Raw genomic sequence first — 20,259 nt, forward strand, 5'->3', positions numbered from 1 at the left:
TAAATGTTATAGGTTCTACAAGTCTGTATTATGGCCTAATTAGTTACAACAAACTATATGTGACATGTTTGGACAAACAGAAGATTTAAATTCAGAATTCTGCCAATTTGGAAATCTTCATTACTGTCCAGTCTAGCGTAGAATCACTGAATCACTGAGGTTGGAAAAGACCACTAAGACTGCCTAATCCAATCATCAACCCATCCTCACCCACTAAACCATGTCTCTCAGTACCACATCACCATGGTTCCCAAGCACCTCTTGGGGGGATGACTCTACCACTTTCCTGGGCAGCCTGTGCCAATATGATTTAGTATGTTTGAATATGTTTTCAAGTCCTGTTCAAGTTAGATCATTGTGCAAAGTGTCTGACACACATCATCATTTCTAACCACTGTAGTTTAACTGGCGTTCTTTATCACAACAGCACTTGGCTTTCAGGAGAGTTGGGGTCTAACTCCAGGTGCGCAATATGTGGCTGCTCGTTCTTATTATATAAGGCATGTTAAAATTCTGTAAAAGCACTATCCATGTGAAATACAATCTATTCTTTCTTAATTATAAGATTTATTGCTATGTGCACTGTAAAGCACATGTTTTTGTAATTTTAACGCGTGTGGGAATTGTGTTTCTTAATTAACATGTAAATAGGACATTTGTCTTAGTTATCTGTGCAAAAAAAGCTCTTTGAGGAATATGCTGCTACTTAGAAAGCAATTCATTTGTTACAGACTTGTAGGCCAAGCTCGTTCAGACCTGGGCTCTGAAATCAGCTCTTAGGCAGCTCACTGCAACTTGTGCTTGCTCTTAAAAAGGAAATGAACAGGTTTATTTTGAAATGACAAGCTGGGACTACTGCTGATGCCAGCAGTATGTTTTTGAGAAAGCATATAATTGTGTAAGCTTATTATGCACGCACATGGGGATTCCCAGAATAAAGGAATGAGCCTCCATTAATCTAAATGGAGTGATGTGAGGGACCAAACCTTAAAATCTCATCACTTCATCTTGAGTATTTGAACTATATGTGATCTCAAGTGAACTTTGCGTGAATACATTCTGTCTTCCTTTGTTTGTCTATTCCATCATTCAATAGCTACTTCTGGAAGATAAATGCTGTGTCACTACCTGAGCTATCAAGGAGTACACAGAACAAATGTAGATGTTCCTAGGAATATTCAGAGTTTGGCTTTCTTTCCATTTGTGTCTGAGTAGGCAGAGCCTTGTGAAAATGCTTTTGCAGGCACAAGTGGATCTGCTGTCATTGACCCTGCTTTGGCAGAGACCTCTAAGATTGCCTTTCAGCCTCAGCCATCCTGCAAATGAGACCACCAGGTACTTGCTCTGGTCCTGGCTGATTGGGCCAGGAGATACATGGGAAAGATAGAATTAGCAGATAATATGCAGAAAATTCACTTCTCTGCTTTCAGTGGTACATTAAGACCTTGTCTGAACAGTCTGGAGTTCAGCACAGCAGTCAATATGGCCTTTCATCATCTTCCTGATGATCTGCTATGTTCTATTAAGAGACTGCCTGTTCCCAGCCCTTAGCTGCAGTGTCAACATCACTTATGTTCATCCTTATGACATCTGGAGTTATTTCTGATTTTCCATCTTCTTTTTTGGTACCTACACTGCCCTTAGTTGACACATCCTGTGCAAGGAGGGGCATCCCCAATCTGTTCATATCAAAGCTATGTCTGCTCCACAGTCTTTAAAAATAGTATCATATACCCTTTGCCTCCTTTAAGGCAAAGTTCTTTGTTCCCAGCACCTTGTCCAACAGGAAAGTAAAATCTGTAGAAGGAAATAATTTTCATTTAATGGTGCATTTGTAAACCTCTTGGCATTACTCCCTCTGCCTGCAAGCATTTAATCCAGCTAGCAATGTTTTGTTTTTAGTAGGTGTGTTTGCTGTGGTTGTAGAAATGCACAGATTGCTCTGTGTTTTTTGAGAGTGTTGCAAAGTATGGTGCTTATGCTGCTCTTGTTATGAAGCATAAGATGTCATAGCAGCTTTGAATGCATTTATCCCCAGGTAAAGAAAAAAATGAGAAAACAAGATAATATCCTGCTAAGCTGGAGAGGTCTGCTTCATATTTAAAAGAAAGTGGATATGTTACATTTTATCTCTCTTTGTTGCTGTGTCTTCAGAATTTCTGCTTGATTAGGAGTGCAGATATTCAGCACGATGTTTTTGCTTTACACTGAATTAATGAGTGAGAAAATACAGTGTCTTGTATTGTGGTACAGAGCAGAAAGTAACAAGACAGAAAGTGAAAGTGCCATGAAGTCCCTAAATTCAAAGACTTCTGGGGAGGGTAAGAGGTATCTTTGGGTACCTATGCATACTTTTGGAGCAGTATGTGTCTAACACTGACCATCTCTGACCAAAAACCACCTAATAAAGGCCCAAGCAAATAAATGAAAATTATCTTTGCTGATTTATTTTCAGTTTAGAATAAAATAGATCAAGTTTATGGCTGCAGGGACCACACAGTCTGTGTGGGATTTGGCACTGTGTTTTTGGAGAAAGAAGGCATCTTTTGAAGTAATATATCCACATAAAAGTTCCCAGAAAAAAGCTTGACCAAGAGAAAGCCTAATGAGGACAGAACGATGCTTTCTGTCTTTGGTCTTTAATCTTGATGTTTATCTGTTTAGCACTTTTGCTCCTAAATTTCTATTTTTGTGAACGTATTCAGAGCCTGAACAAAATAGAAATGGAAAACATCCTCTGCAAAGAAAGATTAAATGTGGTTCTTTAACCAGAAAAGAGATTGCTGAAGGAAAGCATCATAATGGGCCTCAGGGGTAAAAGGCTGCTGTGCAAAAGGGACTGATCACCTTCTCAGCCTGGATGTATGGAGAGCAGCCATAGCATGGGCTGTCTGCGGAGACTGCCAAATCTCCAACTCTGGAGATTTAAGAACAGGTTAGGTAAATCTGTGAGAAACAACAAACATGGCTATAAACGATCCTGCCTTGGGGTATGGCATGGACTTAGTGATCTCCTGAGTTCCCTTCCAGCTCTGCACAATTGTGTTGCACTTGCTCAGGCTTCTCCTCCAGCTAGAACAGCTGTGGCTTGTTCTTGCTTTAGGGGGGTCTGAAATGTCAACAGCAATAATATTGCTTAAGGGGGAAAAAACAACAACCAAAAAATGTAGGAAATATGTCAGGAATTCAGCTCAGAATTTTATCACATACCTGTGAGAGCTCATTTGGGATGCATCTCTCAGATGCTGTAGGGAAGTGCTGTGGAAGGGGAGCAGATAGCCCTCAGGTAAGATATTGGTGAGGTTTTTTGGTTTGTTTTCTTTATTTTCTTTTTTTTCTAACTTGACAAGTATGTGTTATGCATAGAAGGTAAGGAAATGGATGAGTAAGAACACTTTTTGCTTCTAACCATACATTATTCTTTTTGGTAGTTATAGGATGATGTTCTGTGAATGGCAGAATTTTTTCTTCTTTTTTTCTTAGGATTTCTTCTTAGTGGATTCCCTAATGTTTAGAATGAGGATTCATCTCAGGCTGTATGTTTTCCGTTGACAAACGCTAACTTGATTCCTTTCAACTTGACCCTCTATTTTCATGAGATTGTGTACCTTCTTATATTTTATGTCTGTCCCTCTTACAGATGTGGTAAAAAATGAAGGTGAGAAGTATGTGAGGTGTTAGGAGGAGACAGGGACTGAGACACTGGACAGTTACCATCTGCATCTTCACCTTTGTAAATCAAACTAACAACTCTGTGTTGATCCCTTCACAACCTCTGTGTTAGTTGTAAAAGAAGCACAAATCTAGTTGGATGCGTTCACTGAGCTCAGCCTTGGCCTGACCAACCCTTTCCAGGAAGTCTATTCTCCTTGGGTCACTTGGAGTTGGTGCTGTGTGCAACTCTTAAATCTATCATTCGGGTCATATGGCTGTTTCTAAAACTGATCCTCTGCTCCTATGTGTGTCACAGACTGTTCTCTACAAGGAGAGATTAAATAGACTGGGGCTGTTCTGCCTAGAGAAGAGATCTAGGCAGAGTTGGGCAATGAGGAACAGCTTGAAGGATGTGAATAATAAACAGCTATTTGCTGCTTCTCACAAGTCAGGTCTTACACAGCATCAAAATGGGTGTTGTTAGATGATATAACAGTCAAATGTAAAGGAAAAGAACAAAGTCATACATAAAGCCTTAAGGTGCAGATTGGTGGAAGCTGGCCAGGTGTTCAGTGAGATGCTCTTAAATTCACTTCATCAACACAGTTAACCCAGAGTGAAGTGTGGAGAGAGGTAATAATGTTAAGACTGAGGAAATGAAGCTCCTTACTGTTTTAAAAACGTTCTTTTCCTTGTGGGCAACTCTTTTGTTCCTCAATTTTTCAATGCAGAAATGTTTTATAATAGCTGTAGTCATTTCAAAGTATGTTGGAATGTGACTGTGCATTTTGTTAAGTAATGATTCTTTCTGCATTGTGTTTTCTCTTTCTGCATGGCAATGGGTCAGTGGGCGCGTGGATCTGTCTTTGTATGGATGACCAACAATGGAAGATATAGCCTAGAGGAAATTCAAGCAGCCTCTCAATTAAAAAAAAATAAATGAAATGGGTAGGAAAACAAACATGCAGGTGCTGAGAACTTGGCCATGCTGTTGAGAAGCTCTGGGATTTCCCTTTCAGCAATTGTCTGGATTGCCAGATTTTGGAACTAGAAATACTAGCTTCAGTCTGGAAGCTGAGTTGGTTGTTTACAGTAGCTGGCATCCCATTCATTTAGTAAATAGAGGAATGTGGGCTCATGAGATACTGCAGCTCAAGAGTTGCCATGGATGTTATCAGGAAAATCATGCCAGAAAATCATTAAACCTTAGTCCAGAAACACTGTGGTTTTCCAACCCTTCATCATATGGCACAGATGCTCCCTTCAGGCTGCGCAAGTCTCTTATAGCAGATGGACCCCTTGGAGTACAGCAGCAAGGGCTGAGGTGTTGCCTGCAGCTTGAAGGTACAGGCTCATTAATGTCATACTCTCACTGCATGTAATGGAACAAACTCTGCTTTGTAGTTTTAGTCACAGAGGAGAAAATTCTGTTTCCAGAAGTTCTCAGAGAGGTGAGATCTGGCATGGTTTCTCATACCAGCTCCTCCAAATTCTCTAAAGAAACCTGCTTTGTGATAGCTTGCAGCAAACAGCTGTAGTGAGGAAAAAATTGGCTTCATTTCCTATGAGTTACAATGAGTTTTCATTACACTAGTCTGGTCTGCCCCTCAAGATGGTGCTGGGCAAATCTTGCTTCCATCAGAATTTTGAGAGAAGAATAAACACATCCCTAACAATGATATTGGTTATATTAATACTTTTGAGCTTCTTGACCCTCAACGCAATGGGCATGGTATTTGGGTTGCCCATTGGGAGAGAAATCTCTGTTAAAGAGCCTGATTCTACCCTCCCAACTAGGGCTGAAAAAGCTTGAAACTGTTGACTCTTTGATAGCAAAGTTTAACTGGACATAGGTAAGACTAAGGAAAATGGGAGAACTTGGTACACCCATGTTTATACTGTTTTAAGTTCTATACACCATTTTTGCTTATGTACCTGAGAATAATCTTGGGATTAAAAAGGCATTTATCTGTTGAACCTGTCATTCATAAATGAATGATGAAGGTAGTCAGAGCCTCCTTTCCTTTAGGCACAGATCCATATGAATGCATAAATGCATTCATTACTGTCTTCTATAGGTACTTAATCAGATTGCTGCAGTTAGTGTTGATTTTACACTGATGAAGCTTTTACTGGACTATCCTATTTTTACTTGGCTGGCACCCTGCCCTCCCTATAGCAAATCCTGCCAGTACTTGTCAAGGACAAAGGTGAGAGCTTCTCTTCCCTTAAAAAAATTAAGGGAAACAAAAAAAAAGCCCAAATGAACAACAACAAAACAAAGAACACAAAAAAAAAGGGATTCATGCTGAATCCAGGGTGGTGGATGGTGATGGTGTGTCTTGCAGAGCATCCTGGGAATTCCAGGGATTTTCAATTAGGAATGCAAACTTGACCTCAGACATCTCCTTACAAATCCTGACAGCGTTCATCACTGTAGCATCAGCAGGAGGACACAAACACACACTGCTGTTGCCATCCTTATTAAACCAAGATTCATCTGCATATTTCAATTCTCCTAGCAAATATAAGTGGAGAAAGCAGCATGTGATATACATAATAATTACTGCAATGGGATTGGCATTAACACTTTACTTCATTAGGGAGAGGCATACTGAGTTGATTCATGAGTTTTCATCCCTGTGCTACTTGAGTTATAGAGCACAAAGGAGAAAATAGTGTTCTTTACTCCCTACCCTTTTATCCTTGCCCATGTTTTATCTGTGGAAGTTCCTCATAATATTTTCTAAATAAATTAGCTTCAAGTGTTCCTTTTTCTTGCCAAATAGGGATGACCTTTTAAATCCTGCTTTTTACATACTTAGTTTGTAGATTTCATTACATTTTATTATCAGTTTTTACTTTTGTAAGAAATAATAATTTCTGACTTTTTCCATTTTTTTCTTTCAGTACTGAACTTAATGTTTCTTCGTGTGTTGTACTGTCAAAATGGACCTTTGGGAAATTAATTACTATTGCAGGTGAAGCAAGTTAGAATAAATCCGATAAAAGTGCAAACTCTTTTTGCCTTTCCCAGATCTCTTCTAAGATTTAATGCATGCCCTACAGCCAAAACCTAACTTTATATGATTTTATTTAATTGATCATGCAAATGAGAAAAAATCCTGTTTAGTTATGCCCAGTGAGTTTTAATTGTATTTACTACAGTCCCAGGGTAGGACTGAAAAAGCAAGCACTCGATAAAACATTCACTATCCTATAAATATATGCAGTGCATCTCATAAGGAATTAAAAAATCATTTCTCATCCATTCTTATTGTCTCTACTGTTTCTGTTTTCAGTATTTAGTGTCTTTTCTGCAGAAATGACAATTATGGCACAGCCCGATTATTTTTTTCCCCTCTCTAAAAGGTCTCCTTAACAGTTCCCTTCTTGGTTTTATAGCAGTGAGTCTGACCTTCTTGGATCCCATTCTGTGAATTTGGCTGGTGATCAAAACCAAGATGAGATGATGACATAAAGGAAAGGGTGTCGTTATTCCCCTTCCATTTTTTTTCTGATTCTGGATAAATCGAGAGGTAGATCTTAATTTTGCCAGTCTATAGCAGTGCTTGAAGCAGCACACCATCAGATGCTGGAATACCTGTATATTTTATTTTAATTAGTCCACTGCGATGCTACAGGGTCAGATAATTCTGGTTAGAGTTTGTGTGATCTTGTGTCAGTTCTTTGGATGATTATGTTCCTCCTCTCATTTTGTCTGTCTTGCCTCTTTCAAACATAGGCTCCAGTGGACATGTTTAAATAGTACATAAGAACACTGAAGATCCTTTCCGTTTCCACTTTAATGAAAGAAAATGAGGGCAGAATTGTAAAGAATTTGCTCATTCTGGGCTATGAGTCTTGGAAATCCACTCAACAGCATAGAAGTTTCGGATGGAAGGGTAGGATTTTCAGTAAAACTGAGCATGATTTAAGTAAACGAAATCAATTTGAGCCAACCTGAAATCGGAGTGTCAGATTTTAAATCCCTGCAGTTCTGCAAAACATCTCCACATCTTCTCTGGTTTAATCTAAAGTTTAAACTGCCTGTATAATAAAGCTGGTGACAGAGCTTCTCTCTGGCCGCTTAAAGTCTGACTGACAAGTAAATGAAATAAAACCATGTGGAAGAATTCCCTGCTGTTGGTATGTTATATGAGCTTTCCACTATCAAATGATTTCCTTCTGTGGTAATTATGAAACAAGAATATGTTTATACAAGGAAATTCTCTGTAAAATAAGCAATTACACTGTAAGTTGCTACCTCTGAAGAAGAGGCAATTTTCTGTCCTTTATCTATAATATGAAAGAAAGTTCATATTCAGTTTATTTGGATGATATAATGAATTGATTTTGCTTATTCGGAGTAAATTTTAAGGATTTTTGTTTTACCTGACTGTTTCATACATGCAGCTCCATCTGCAGAAAGCAATGATTTGAGACCGTGAATGGTGCACTGTATGTATACTGCGTTTCAGAGCAAAATAGGTTCTTCAGACTCATAAGTTGTATTCGTTTCCTGCATCTGAATTGCACACATACTGTATGTAAAATTAGTCCCGTTCTTTTCCAGATAATTTTGTCTATTTCTTTTTTTTCCATGTGAAATGAGAAAATAGTGTTTACTTCAAATCTCAGTTCTGTGGTATCAGCACAGGATAACTAAAATCTGATCTGTAAAATGTGTTTAGCAAATGCTCTAAGGGCTATTTACCAAAACTAGAACAGCTTTCATAGATATTTTCCTGTATCTATGATCATCCATATATGTAGATATAGGAAGATGGTGAAGTTGAAGATATTTACCTTTTGTCTTTGATAGGAAGTGGAGAGCTTCCCCAGTAATGCTGCAGAAAGGGTTTGTCACTGAATGAGGCCCCTGTGTAGAAAGAAGGCAGCTGGAAGGTTGATGGAGGGCTTTTGAAGTGTCTTTTGGAATCCAACTGGCATGTGACATTGAGTTTCTAGGGGGACCTAAGTAGTGTTTGCTCTCACTGATAATCATGCAGTGTGCAGCCCCATGCTCTTTTAAAGGCTAACTGCGTTATGTATAGATAGTAAAATACCCTGTCCTTGTTTATTTGTTTGTTTGATTTTTGCAGATGGCTTTTCTGCTTTTGCTTTGTAAAATGATGAATTCTAAATGGAACAGCTGTCTGTACAGGATGGTTTATTTGTCTTTTTTATTTTTATTTTTTAATTTTCAGATTTATTCATATAAAAACCTTTCTGCTGATGCCAAGCCAAACTGTCAGCACATTTACCTCTATTAAAAATGTAGGTGTTCTGACAACAAAGCAGTGAAATGCTGAAAAATGCCTTTTATCTAAGCATGGATAATAGGCTTTTTTTTCCTTGCACTTCCATCAGTCCCTGAACAGCCTCCTCCCGCAGTTCTGATGTGCCTGGGGGCAGTTAGCATCACTTCAGGCCTTCTAAATGTTGGTCTCATGGTGGTATTCAAGTGTGGAAGCTGAGAAGCAAATTGTCCAACAATAGAATGTGTATATTTTAAAAGTTCTGTCATTAAAGTTTTGTAAATCTCAGAAATAAGAAAAAAGCTATCTTTGTGCCAGATTATTCACATGACCTCAAAATGCTCTTCTTTAGTTAATTTTATGTCTATTAAGTGTGGTAGAGTAGATGACTTCTAGCACGGAAGAGAAAAATCCTTTATTCACGTTACTCTTGTTCTTTCTGTGTTCTAACATAAGGTGTAATATATTTATGGAAGAAAATACAAATGGCTTTAAAATTCTAAAAATAAAGTACACCACAACAGATTTTTTTAAGTTGTACAGTTTGCTAAAGCTGAATGAAGAGAGAGAAGTTGGGAAGTACAGTAAGGAGGAGGGGTTGTGCACTGAGTTAAAACAGACCTGGAAAGCACTAATTCTCTGCTGCTTATGTTAATAAGTAGTACAGAACACTAAGAGGAAAGAAAGATACAGTGGAAGTTTTGAGGCTTACTATTTCATCATTCTTTCTTCTTGTCTGAGTACTTCTCTTTTCTCCCTTTACTTAAGGAGATCTAGCTTGCAATATTGCCACAAATGAACATACAGAGAACAGGAATGAGATGCGCTTCTTTTGGCATGCTTTCTTTTCTAAATCCCTGAAGTTGATATACTTTGTTAGTGTAGTATTTTTTGTGGCTTTGTCTAACCGTTCCCTCCCAGACACTTGTTTGGAATTCCCTTGCATCCATTTCTTATATCCAAAATGTACTTTGGCAAGGAATTTCAAATTTGCTGTTCCACAGAGTAAGGCAAAAAGCTGTGCTCTTGTCTTTGGCCTGAATCCACTGAATTTAGTGGGAAGATGTTATCGGGGTGAAAGTAGATTGTTGTGTTAACACCATGAGTTTCATTGTAAGTGCATGCCATCACTGTCAATATTCCATGTTGTTGATTTTACATGAAATAGCCACTCCCCTGAAATATGAAAACAAACTGGAAGGATGAGAGTTGCCAACAGTTTAAAGCAAATGGCTGCATTGGAAAAGATGCTTTTCACTTTTGTATCTTTTCTTGTTACAGTTTTATTGAGTTGCCTTACAGTGATGCAAATTGAGTATCTTAACATTTGGGGTATCGTGTCTAGTGTGTTGGTTTTGTGGGGGGCTTTTTGTGATGTTGGATTATTCTTCCTCTCAGATTTTTAGTTTTATTTCTTTTTCTCTTTGTTTGGAAGGGTTACAGAGTAGTTTAGTCAGGATGTGTTGTGCTGTCTATAAAAAAAATCTGAGAGGTGCTTATAAAAGTACCAGATTTATTTCCAGTCAAGTGCAGAAATGTGTAGAATCCCTTCAGCCTTCCCACTCAAGTAACTTAGCCATTGTTATTTCTTCCTCATTCCTATAAAGGGCCAAATCTTGCCTCCTCATATCTATGTGGCTTGTCCTTTGGATTCAAAAGAAGCACATATATTTTTGGAGATGTTTCGTCTAAGGATAGTGAATGTTTTTGTGCAGGCTTTGCTTGTTGCTCAGATGGGTAACGTATGTGTTTTCTCGCTTGACTGAAGGAAGAAAAATTTTATTTGTCTCATTCATTTATTTATTTTAATAAGATTCATTCACCATGAGATATTCTATGAATTAATCTGGAATCTGGAAGATCAGAGTCCCCGGACTGTCATAACATGTCTTAGGCAAGTCATTAAATTTCAAAGTGTTCCATTTATCATGCTCACAAAAAATTCAGTCAATTTCTGTGCTCCTCTCAATTACAAATAGGTCAGGAGCTGCTGCTTGATGCAGATTTTTGACTATGGAACCTTCTATGATACCACTGTGATCTTTGCTATAATTGCTTAATTCTACTAAAATGCAAATATGAATGTATACGTTAAATATATATTTATTTGAATACTCCAACATACTGATACAGAACAATACGCAAATAAAACAACCTGTGATTTATCCATGCCTTGATTAATTTTAATCATAGCTATTTCTTAATTTGGACTTCTTCAATAATTAGGATAAATTTTGCTTCTAATGAGAACACAACTGCTCGGTTAGAATGGGATTATGCTAATTATTAGAGTTGCAAAGAAATTTGTTTCATAAGCTCTTAGAAGGGTTAGTTATCTGACCAAAACCAAGATCAGTATTGTTGGTGCTAATTAAAGCTAATAGACTAAGGAATAAAAAAGATTCAATTGTGAATTTATGAATATCATTAAAAGCTTACATGGCTGGTTTAACTTGTGTGTTATGCATTGTTGGGGGGAGAAAGAGCATCTGCATTCATAAGACAAACAGAAATGAGAAGTGACCTTCAGTTTTGTTAGGCCTTTATATGGAAGTTCTTTTAATGGAATAAACGTGGCTAAGCCTCTGATATGGGCCTTTGGCAAACCACAAATGACTAGTAATTAGCTCTACTGTGTGGGGTTAATTAGTAAGGGATGGCTTAAAAAAAGGCAGAAAATATGTTTGTACCATATTTTGTTTGTGTAAATTATGATGATAATAGATTGCTGGTATTTTTTATCTCTTTGTAGAGCTTTATGAACATCAGCCATTTCTTGTCTCCAGCACCCCTATGATGTGAATATAGCTACTTCTCTTTTGCAGGTGACATAAATGCACATTTATCACCAAAGAGCTGGTAGAAGTGAAGGCAATATGGTGAGGGCAAAGGCAGGCATGACCAAAGTGCAAACATGAGCAAAATTATCATCCAGGCAAAACTGATGGATGGATGGATGGATGGATGGATGGATGGATGGATGGATGGATAGATAGATAGATAGATAGATAGATAGATAGATAGATAGATAGATATGTCACTGTACAGCTGTTGAGCCACTGTGTTTTTTCTTCACCCCCTGGGAAAAAGCAGATGGGAAAGTGCTGTTTTGAGGGATCTTGCACCAGACAGTCCTCCCTGTGAGATCCCATAGGCTGCTCTTGCTTCTTCGGAAATGACCCACAGCTTAATCTCTTCTCCATTGCTGAGATGTAACAGCAGAAGGGCTACCTTAGCTGTCACTTCACTGGCTAGATGACCTCCCATCATACCACTGAAAACACCTTCTCAGATTGCCCTGTCATGGCAAGCAAAACCAACAGCTTTGCTGTTTCCCTTGTTTCCCTTTTGACTGTTTCTTGAAGTGTCTAAGTAAAAATCCTGAGAAATGGTATCTACTACAGAGAAACAGGCAAACTGGACATTTAGATGCTCATTCTTCCTTCTCTTGCAGTGTAGCTCAGGTTCAACTTCACAGTTTTTACCCAGCTGTTCCTTACAGCATTGCAAGAAACTCCCTGATGAACATGAAAACTAGGCCTACATTTACCTCTTCTTTCCTCGCTCTATATTTGAGCTCGGTGATGAGTACAAGCTGTAAAGTTGATTTTTATAAAAGCTATATATCTTATAACTGCCTCAATAGATGTTACTGATAGTCATAAATAACATATTTTCATCTTGAATTTCTTATGTCTCTAATATTTGAATAATAAATAATGACTGCATTGATTAAGCAATAATAAAAATGAAATAATCTTTCATATGATATATTATCCATGTAATTATATGACAGTATAATGATGATTGAGTAAATCTGAATTCTAGATCGAATCTCAGACTCATGTATGCAGACGAGTATACACAAGCACTTGCACACAGCATTTCTTTCTGTTGTCAGAGTTTGACATCTGCGAATAGCCTTGGACTCGTGTAAGCTGATAAATAGTGGGGCTCAAGAGACTGGAGGACAACAGTCACTAGTGACACATCAGTTTTCTGTTTCCACACAAGTGCACTTTAATTGTCAGGATTCTTGAAGAAATGGGTTGGAAGCCACAATTAAAGGCAATGTGCACAGTTAGATGCAAAAAAATGTTTGCTTGAGTTGAGATCATCTACAAGAAAGTCAGGTCTTCAGCGGTACAAATCAAGGTAGCTTCAGTGACTTTGTCACTTGCTAACATTGCTGAAAAATATGGGCCATAAAGCAGATTTTGAACTTCCATTTACAGCCAAGCAGACCGTAATGAAATGCTGACATGTGTGAGATGGATTGATTATCTGTTTTCGATCCACCCATCACAATTGAATCAGTGGTATAAATAAGTTACTCAGCATACGGTGTAAAAGAGATTATCTAATATACAGTAAGGGGAAAAAAATATATACCTAAGAAAAGGAAAAAAAGATGAACAATGCAATAAGGTCTGTTACCACGTAGGCTGGTGTAACTCCATTATGCTGCCTGCACTGACACTGCTGTTGTTCAGATCAGCATTCACCTCTTGTCTTAGAGATTGAATTTATCTCCCACAGCTTTTGTTTCTGTTCACATCCCAAGTTGCATGCTGCTACGCCACTTTCTTTTAATAATTTGTTTTGCAGTAATATTTTGGAGGCATACCAACTAAAAAAAAGGAAGAGAGAATGCAGAACTCATAATTGAAGCATATTTTTCCTTTCACTTTGGAGATTTTCATGTCATTTGCGTAATCACAAAATGTAATGCAGCCTAATTTCAATAATGATCCCTGTTTAATGAGAGAACTGGGGTTTCTTCTTTGAAACAAGATTTCAGGAGCATTTTCACCTGTTTTTTGTCCTCTTCTTCTGTTCTCAGATAGTTTGTGGCACTTTAATTGCTAGAGAGTGGAGGACAAGTTGAATATTTTTTGGAGAGTGATCTTTACCCACTTATTGAATTTATGAAATGTTGTCTTCAGTGCTTGCGTTTGAAGTGAATCAAAGATCAGAGGAATAAGTAATTATTTCAGGTACTACACAGCAATACAGCTCTGGGAAACTCATCCCTGAATGGGGAAGAGAGACAGTTCTTTTTGTGTGTTTGTTGTTTTCTTTTTAAACATCATTTTTAATGAAGTATTTATAATTAATTACCCTTTAAAAACTGTCTTTAATCAGATGTTTGCCTAACTACTGCGAACATGGAGGAAAATGCTCTCAGTCCTGGACCACCTTTTACTGTGACTGTAATGACACAAGTTACATGGGGGCAACCTGTCATAACTGTAAGTAAACCCACATGTTCAATGTTTTCTACTACAGCTGGTATGTCAAAGTGAATGCAGGTCAGAGAGTATTTTTATGAGTGGTAATCATTTTTGGAGAAAACAAAGCCTAATTACTGTAACTGTTTTCCGCATTCCTTCTTACTCTGTACATTGATTTGGAGAATCTTGTGTTCATTTACATCACAGACATGCTGGTTAATAGATGTTCTCACTGGTGACAGGATGAGGGAAAATGGCTTCAAGTTGCTCCAGGGGAGCTGTTTAGGTTGGATATCAGAAAAAATGTCTTTACAGAAAGGGTTGTTAAGCACTGGAATAGGTTCCCCAGGGAGGTGGTTGAGTCACCATCCCTGAGTGTGTTTAAAATCCATTTGGATGTGGTGCTCAGGGGCATGGTTTAGCGGAGGATTGTTAGGGTAGTATGGTTAGATTGTGGTTGGACTTGATGATCTTTAAGGTCTTTTCCAACCTGGGCAATTCTGTGTCTCTTATGTTTTGTTGAATTTAGCTAGGCTAAGCTGGGTGATTGTAATCTCTTGTTGGAATTTTCAGTCAGTAACGAATATCTGATATAACAATTACTTGCTTTTCATTAGTCTATCTTCTGTTATTTTGCACCAATGCGTAGGCCAATGGAGGGTATATGTGCCGTCTCTCTAGTAGGTTATCTTGAAGCTCATGTTGAAAGCATTTTGCTGAATGATTTAGACCACTGCTATTAGCAAGGATCCAGGATCTGAAATGCAGGCAGTACATGAAGCGTGCAGCTACTGAAATCCACAGCAATGAGTATTAAGGTGTTTGAGAGGCTTTAAAAAATGTATCAAATGCATCACAACTCTCCACGTGTTTGCTGAACGCTCAGGTGGCAGATAGGGTGAGACTGACAAGAGAAGATACTCAGTGGAAGCTGAGAATATGGGCAACTGTACTCTTAATTCTGGAGATTCTGATAATTTGCTAATTAATGACATAATTTGTTGTGTGGAGTCTAGAGTAAATAGAAGAGATAGTTGAGAAGTCTATTCATAGGTTTGCCTTCCAAGTTGAGAGCACAAAGGAAGTGAAGTATTACAGACATCATCTGCGCTATACCAAGTCAGATAAGGGTGTAAAGAAAAATGATGAGTTTATAGTTTAGAAAAGAGGGATTACTGTTTCCCCAGTGTTCCTGCTGTTCCAAAAAGCATGTGAGCTCACTGTGGCTTCTGTCTGGAGGAGATGATCTGTTTATTCCAGAGGACTGGTTCATGGCTAGTTTTCCCAACAAACATTTCTATGGAGTTAGTAAAGAAAGACTTTTACTTCTATGAACTGGTGTTTGTGCTCTCCCTCGGCTCCCAAAGGCACACAGAGACCTGCAGTTATTTAAAGTTTACTGTTGTAAAAACTACTCTGAAAAATTTCTCGGGAAGATCTGTGTTAAGACTTTGCAGCAGATCAAGCTGTGCACATGCAATGTACAGCTATTCAGCTGCTGAGCTTATTTACAACCATATTAGCAACTAATTTGATTCGAGCTGGATTGTGGAGCCAGCAGTCCTGTAAACCAAGCAACACTGATAAACAGCAACATTAAACTGGAGGAATGCACTTATCTGCTTGAGATGTGTGATGAAACCATTTCAAAGCTGGTGGGCAAATGCTGGCTGCAGATAAGAAACCTACAGAACAAGAGACGTTATCGCTTTCAGCTGATAGTGGTTGACATACAGGAGTAGCTTGTAGCAGGGTGAATGAAAGCCTCAGATCTGATCACAGTATAATTCCGGAATATTCTCACTGTACAGGCAACTCCTCCAATCTTGTAGTTCAGTATAGTTCTATGAAAGCAAAGCATCTCATTTCTTAAGTTTTGGAGCATTATCTCAACAGGTTTTAATTTTACTACAACATGAAAGCTAACAGGCCTGAAATTGAAATAGTAAGATTTTTTTAAATTTATTATTTATACAAAACTGCCCTTCAGACACAAGTTTGCACAGAAACAGTGGAAATAATTAAATGGCAATCGGCGCAAATCAAAATTAGTATGAATGGTTTCACTGTCAGGAGGATTTCCTCTCTTCTGGAGTTGCATCAGTGTGATTTTTACCTCTCACTGGTATGAGAAGTCAAGCTTGGTTTCAGGAAGAACAATATCATGCATATTTACAAATCAGAATTAAATGATTTATATTCTATCAGCTCAGACTGGGGGACCTTACCATTTATAAGTAATATCTGAAGATATATTGACCTTGACTGTATGCCTTCATTTGTAAAGTTTTCAGTAGTATATTTTATGGTCAATAAATAAGCATTCTCAGTGGTTTCTTCCAAGCATTCATGGGACACGCTGGATCCCAGTGTGAGGAACATCTGATATTATAGATTATCCCTGCTCCAAAGAGTTTTTGCTTTACATTTCTGAGGGCAGAAAATGTCCTGGTGCATTTGATGGAGTATCAGAAAGTCTTCGTCAGCATCATGTGCAGTGATTTTAGTCTACCAGGTACATAATTATTACTTGTAGGCAAAAAGTAATAAGGTATATTAAAAAGCAAAAGAAACTGAATGCTCACAGGCATGGAAGAGTTACGTGGGAGAAAGCAATAATGTACTTGTTTGAAAAATATAAGGCTGTGGCCGGAGAAGTCTTGACGTTTCTGACAGGGCAAATGCCAAAGTCATGACAGGTAGACTGGTTGGTAATATGCTGTGAAAAACAAGGATAAATAGTTTGCCTTTGACACAAGAGAAGGGAAGTAGACAGTGGCAGAACAGAACAATAAGTTCTGATAGAAGACACAACTGGGACAGTGTTTGCTTGGCCATGCCAGATAAGTGGGACAAGATTGTGTCTGTCATGACTCGAAATGGGTTTAGCTGAAATTCAGGATACGTGGATGAAGAACATTTCAAAATAAATATAAAGGACTAGTTGATTTACACGTAGAGTCCTTCCAGATTATATATCTTTCCAGAGGCAGTCAGTGTGCTTCAAACCTCGGTGATCGTCCTGCCCATTCGAAATCCCTTCTGATTCAGATAGCTTCTAAACAGTTACAGATGGTATGGCAATCCACCTTATCCAGATGAGGGACCATCAATGATGGGGTTTAGGGTCATGTACCTTTAAATAGCTATTCTGCATCAGACAAGTTTCACCTTGAAGTCTCATTTAGTCCTGCTTCTCTTCTCCTCTTGTCTCAATTAAACTGTCTATACAGATAACAAAAATGCTAAAATCCTTTAGCATTCTTTAGATTTCAGCAACATATAGGAGGAGAGTGAAGATGGGTTGTTTGCTTGTGCAGCTTGTTGCCTTAAGCATAAATCCATTTCTCTGTTTAGTAACCGCTAATTCTCCTTCACAAGTTTTCATGTGGAATATTCACCAACACCCTCCATGTCTTCCACATCCCCTTGCCCCAGTGGAGGAAGAGGATTTGAATTTACCTCTCATTCTTTCAGCTTCCAATGGAATTCATGTCTCCTTGCCATCTTGCCATTGCACAGGTTAGCAATAATGTGGACATGCAGTTCAGTGGGGAATGCAGAACTTGTGCTGACTTTCCCCAGGTACTCATTTCACTGCTCAGTTTAAGGAGATAAGAAGTCAGGGAATAAACCTGTGTGACATGCTCATCTATGAGTTTCACTGTGCTTTGATTTCTCTGCCTCTGTTGGGAATAGCATCCAATCTGCAGGTATACTGGAAGGTACATAATCTATATCTTAGAAAGAAAAGATATGATTTATTTCACTTGAAACTACTGTTTGCTTTCTCCTTGAGCTGATCTGGGCTTAAAACAGTGCTCTGAACATACAGTCTTTGTTTCAAGCCTGTAAAATGCCTGGTTTTGATTTCTGGTTTATCTCCTAAATGTGCCTTGCCCAGCTTGCATTTACATAGGTTAGGAGATGAGCTGTGTCAAAAGCTTAATCAGAGATGGTTTCCTAGTTGTACTGTGAGGTGTGTAGCCTACTGATCTGTCAGCTACTGGAGTTCACTGCCACATGTGTGAACCATGGCAGAATATGGTAATGTAAACTTGGTTTTCTGCTTTTCTATTTTAGATAGAAACTGTTACTTGCAAACAGTGTAGGAAAAAGGCTTGGGTAGGGTTCAACTCATTTAGTTTTCACTCTCAGGTATTGTGATATCTGATCTAAGTTAGCGGTCTCACCTCTGTAACAGAGTGAGTGAGCTATTTTGAGGTTTTGATTGCATGCAGTTGCATTGTATGACAGAGTGACCATGGCAGGAACCACCTCTGCAGTGTGCCAGTTGCCCTATTGGCTCTAGTTGGAGGTTCTCCTACCTTAGGCAAACAATAGTCACTAGATTAGACAGGAATGTATGTATACAGAGAGAAAGGAACAGAGAGGGGAATTGTAGGTGTGTAGATAACATTTTAATTGAAAGGTCATGCTTTAAAACCTGAACAGTCATCTCTTTCATGCTGTTAAATCTGGTTGTAATTACCATGTGACAGAGAAAGCAATAGACCAGTCTAAAATAGCCCTGAGATACAGACTGTTATCACTTTATTGCAAGGTAATGATTGGTAATCTCCTCTTTCCATGACTTATGTTACTCCTTTACAAAGCCTCATTTTCCCCTTCTGTATTTCTGTTATTTTTATGTATGACAGTTTTCAAGATGACCTTTAGTCTTTTTGTATTCCAAAGAATACATTGATATAAAGGATGATGAGAAATGCAAAATAATGGTTTTATTCTTCATGTTCTGTGGATGACAACATGTCCCACAGCTTTGCAAGGTGATAATTAACAAAATGTAATTTAATTCTGGATGTTTGCTATGGTTTGTGATCCATTTTGCACATACAGGCATGTGTCTTACTGGCCTAGGTAATTGCTGGAGGAAAGATCCACCTAATAATGGAAATGTCAAAAAGTCACTGATAATGACATAAACTTAACACAACTTCAGGCTTTGAAAATGTATTTTTTAATACTAATATGCTTATTGAATATATAATTTTCATCTGAAGAGCTTAATATAACTTCAGCTGAATCCTTGGCAGCCCTGCAATTGCATCTTAAAGAGTCAGCCTTGAATTTGGTAATTCTCCTGTGTTTCAAAGCCAGGAGATGTTTACACAGTTCACTGGCTTGGCAGTCAAAGTTCAGAGAGCTTCAATCTGCCAGATGTCTAACAGTGAATCTGGTCATGTAATTTCTGTGTCCTGAGGAGCCAGTTGTCCTGTCAGAGATTCTGGACATATATTTTTCCATGTGTATTTAAAAACATTATTGTTCTTTAACTAAAAAGAAAAAAAAATAGTTTTAATATTCATAACAAGCCTTTTGTACAGTACTTGATGTTCCTGCATATTTTTGTTCACATCATGCTTTTGAGATATGAATTTTCATTGTTTATTTTGTAATAAGACACCGTCTTGTTATTGTTCTCCCTTCAGTTTGTGTAGCTGTGAGTTGTACATCTGCGTTTCTCAGTAGCATTTGTTTAAATGCTAAACTTTTTCTTTTGCCTGACATTTTCTCATGTATAATGTAGAAACTTTGGGCTGTGACTGCAGATCAGAATATGTAGGAAACTGAGTCAGTACCATTTGAAGGCTGCCTTTGTCAGGCATGGTTATGACCCTTTGAATGCCAGTACTTTTAAGAGTAAGGCTGAAAGGCTATGCTTGGTGTCCTGCAAGTTTTCATTTTTTAGCTTCCCTCCAACATTGCTCTTAACAACATGGGCCTCCCTGACTGCACTCCCAGTGCAGCAGGACATGCAGGTCACCCTGCATCAGCCACAGGCTGCAGAGGGCAAGAGTCTGACACAGCTGCCTTCAAGCCACAGTGGGGAAGCAACAGGGGATGGACTTACCTGACTTTTCCCTACCCAAGGCCAGGGGCAGCCATCACTTGAATTATAGAAAATGGTGTAATCCCATATGTAATGGAAGGTTCCCTTCCCAACATCCATTCAGGTGACATTGTGGTAGAAGTCTTTTTAAAGCTATCTGCGGAAATAACACGTTATTTATCAGGCGAGTAAATACATATTTTTAAAAGGTAAAATAAACCATCTGTCGTCTGTGCACATCAGAGTGGAGACTGCA

The 20,259-nt window shown here is 38.3% G+C and overlaps 1 protein-coding gene across 1 annotated transcript in view; it reads left to right on the plus strand.

Moving 5' to 3' along the window:
* The window catches only part of CNTNAP5 (contactin associated protein family member 5), a 250,326-nt gene that overhangs the window by 136,858 nt on the left and 93,209 nt on the right, over positions 1-20,259 (plus strand). The window contains exon 11 of the mRNA XM_072341043.1: positions 14,061-14,167. Coding sequence (XP_072197144.1) covers positions 14,061-14,167 — 107 coding nt within the window. The remainder of the gene's footprint in view (positions 1-14,060; positions 14,168-20,259) is intronic.

The sequence above is a fragment of the Excalfactoria chinensis genome, chromosome 7 (genome assembly GCF_039878825.1).
Source record: "Excalfactoria chinensis isolate bCotChi1 chromosome 7, bCotChi1.hap2, whole genome shotgun sequence".
Lineage (NCBI taxonomy): Eukaryota > Metazoa > Chordata > Aves > Galliformes > Phasianidae > Excalfactoria > Excalfactoria chinensis.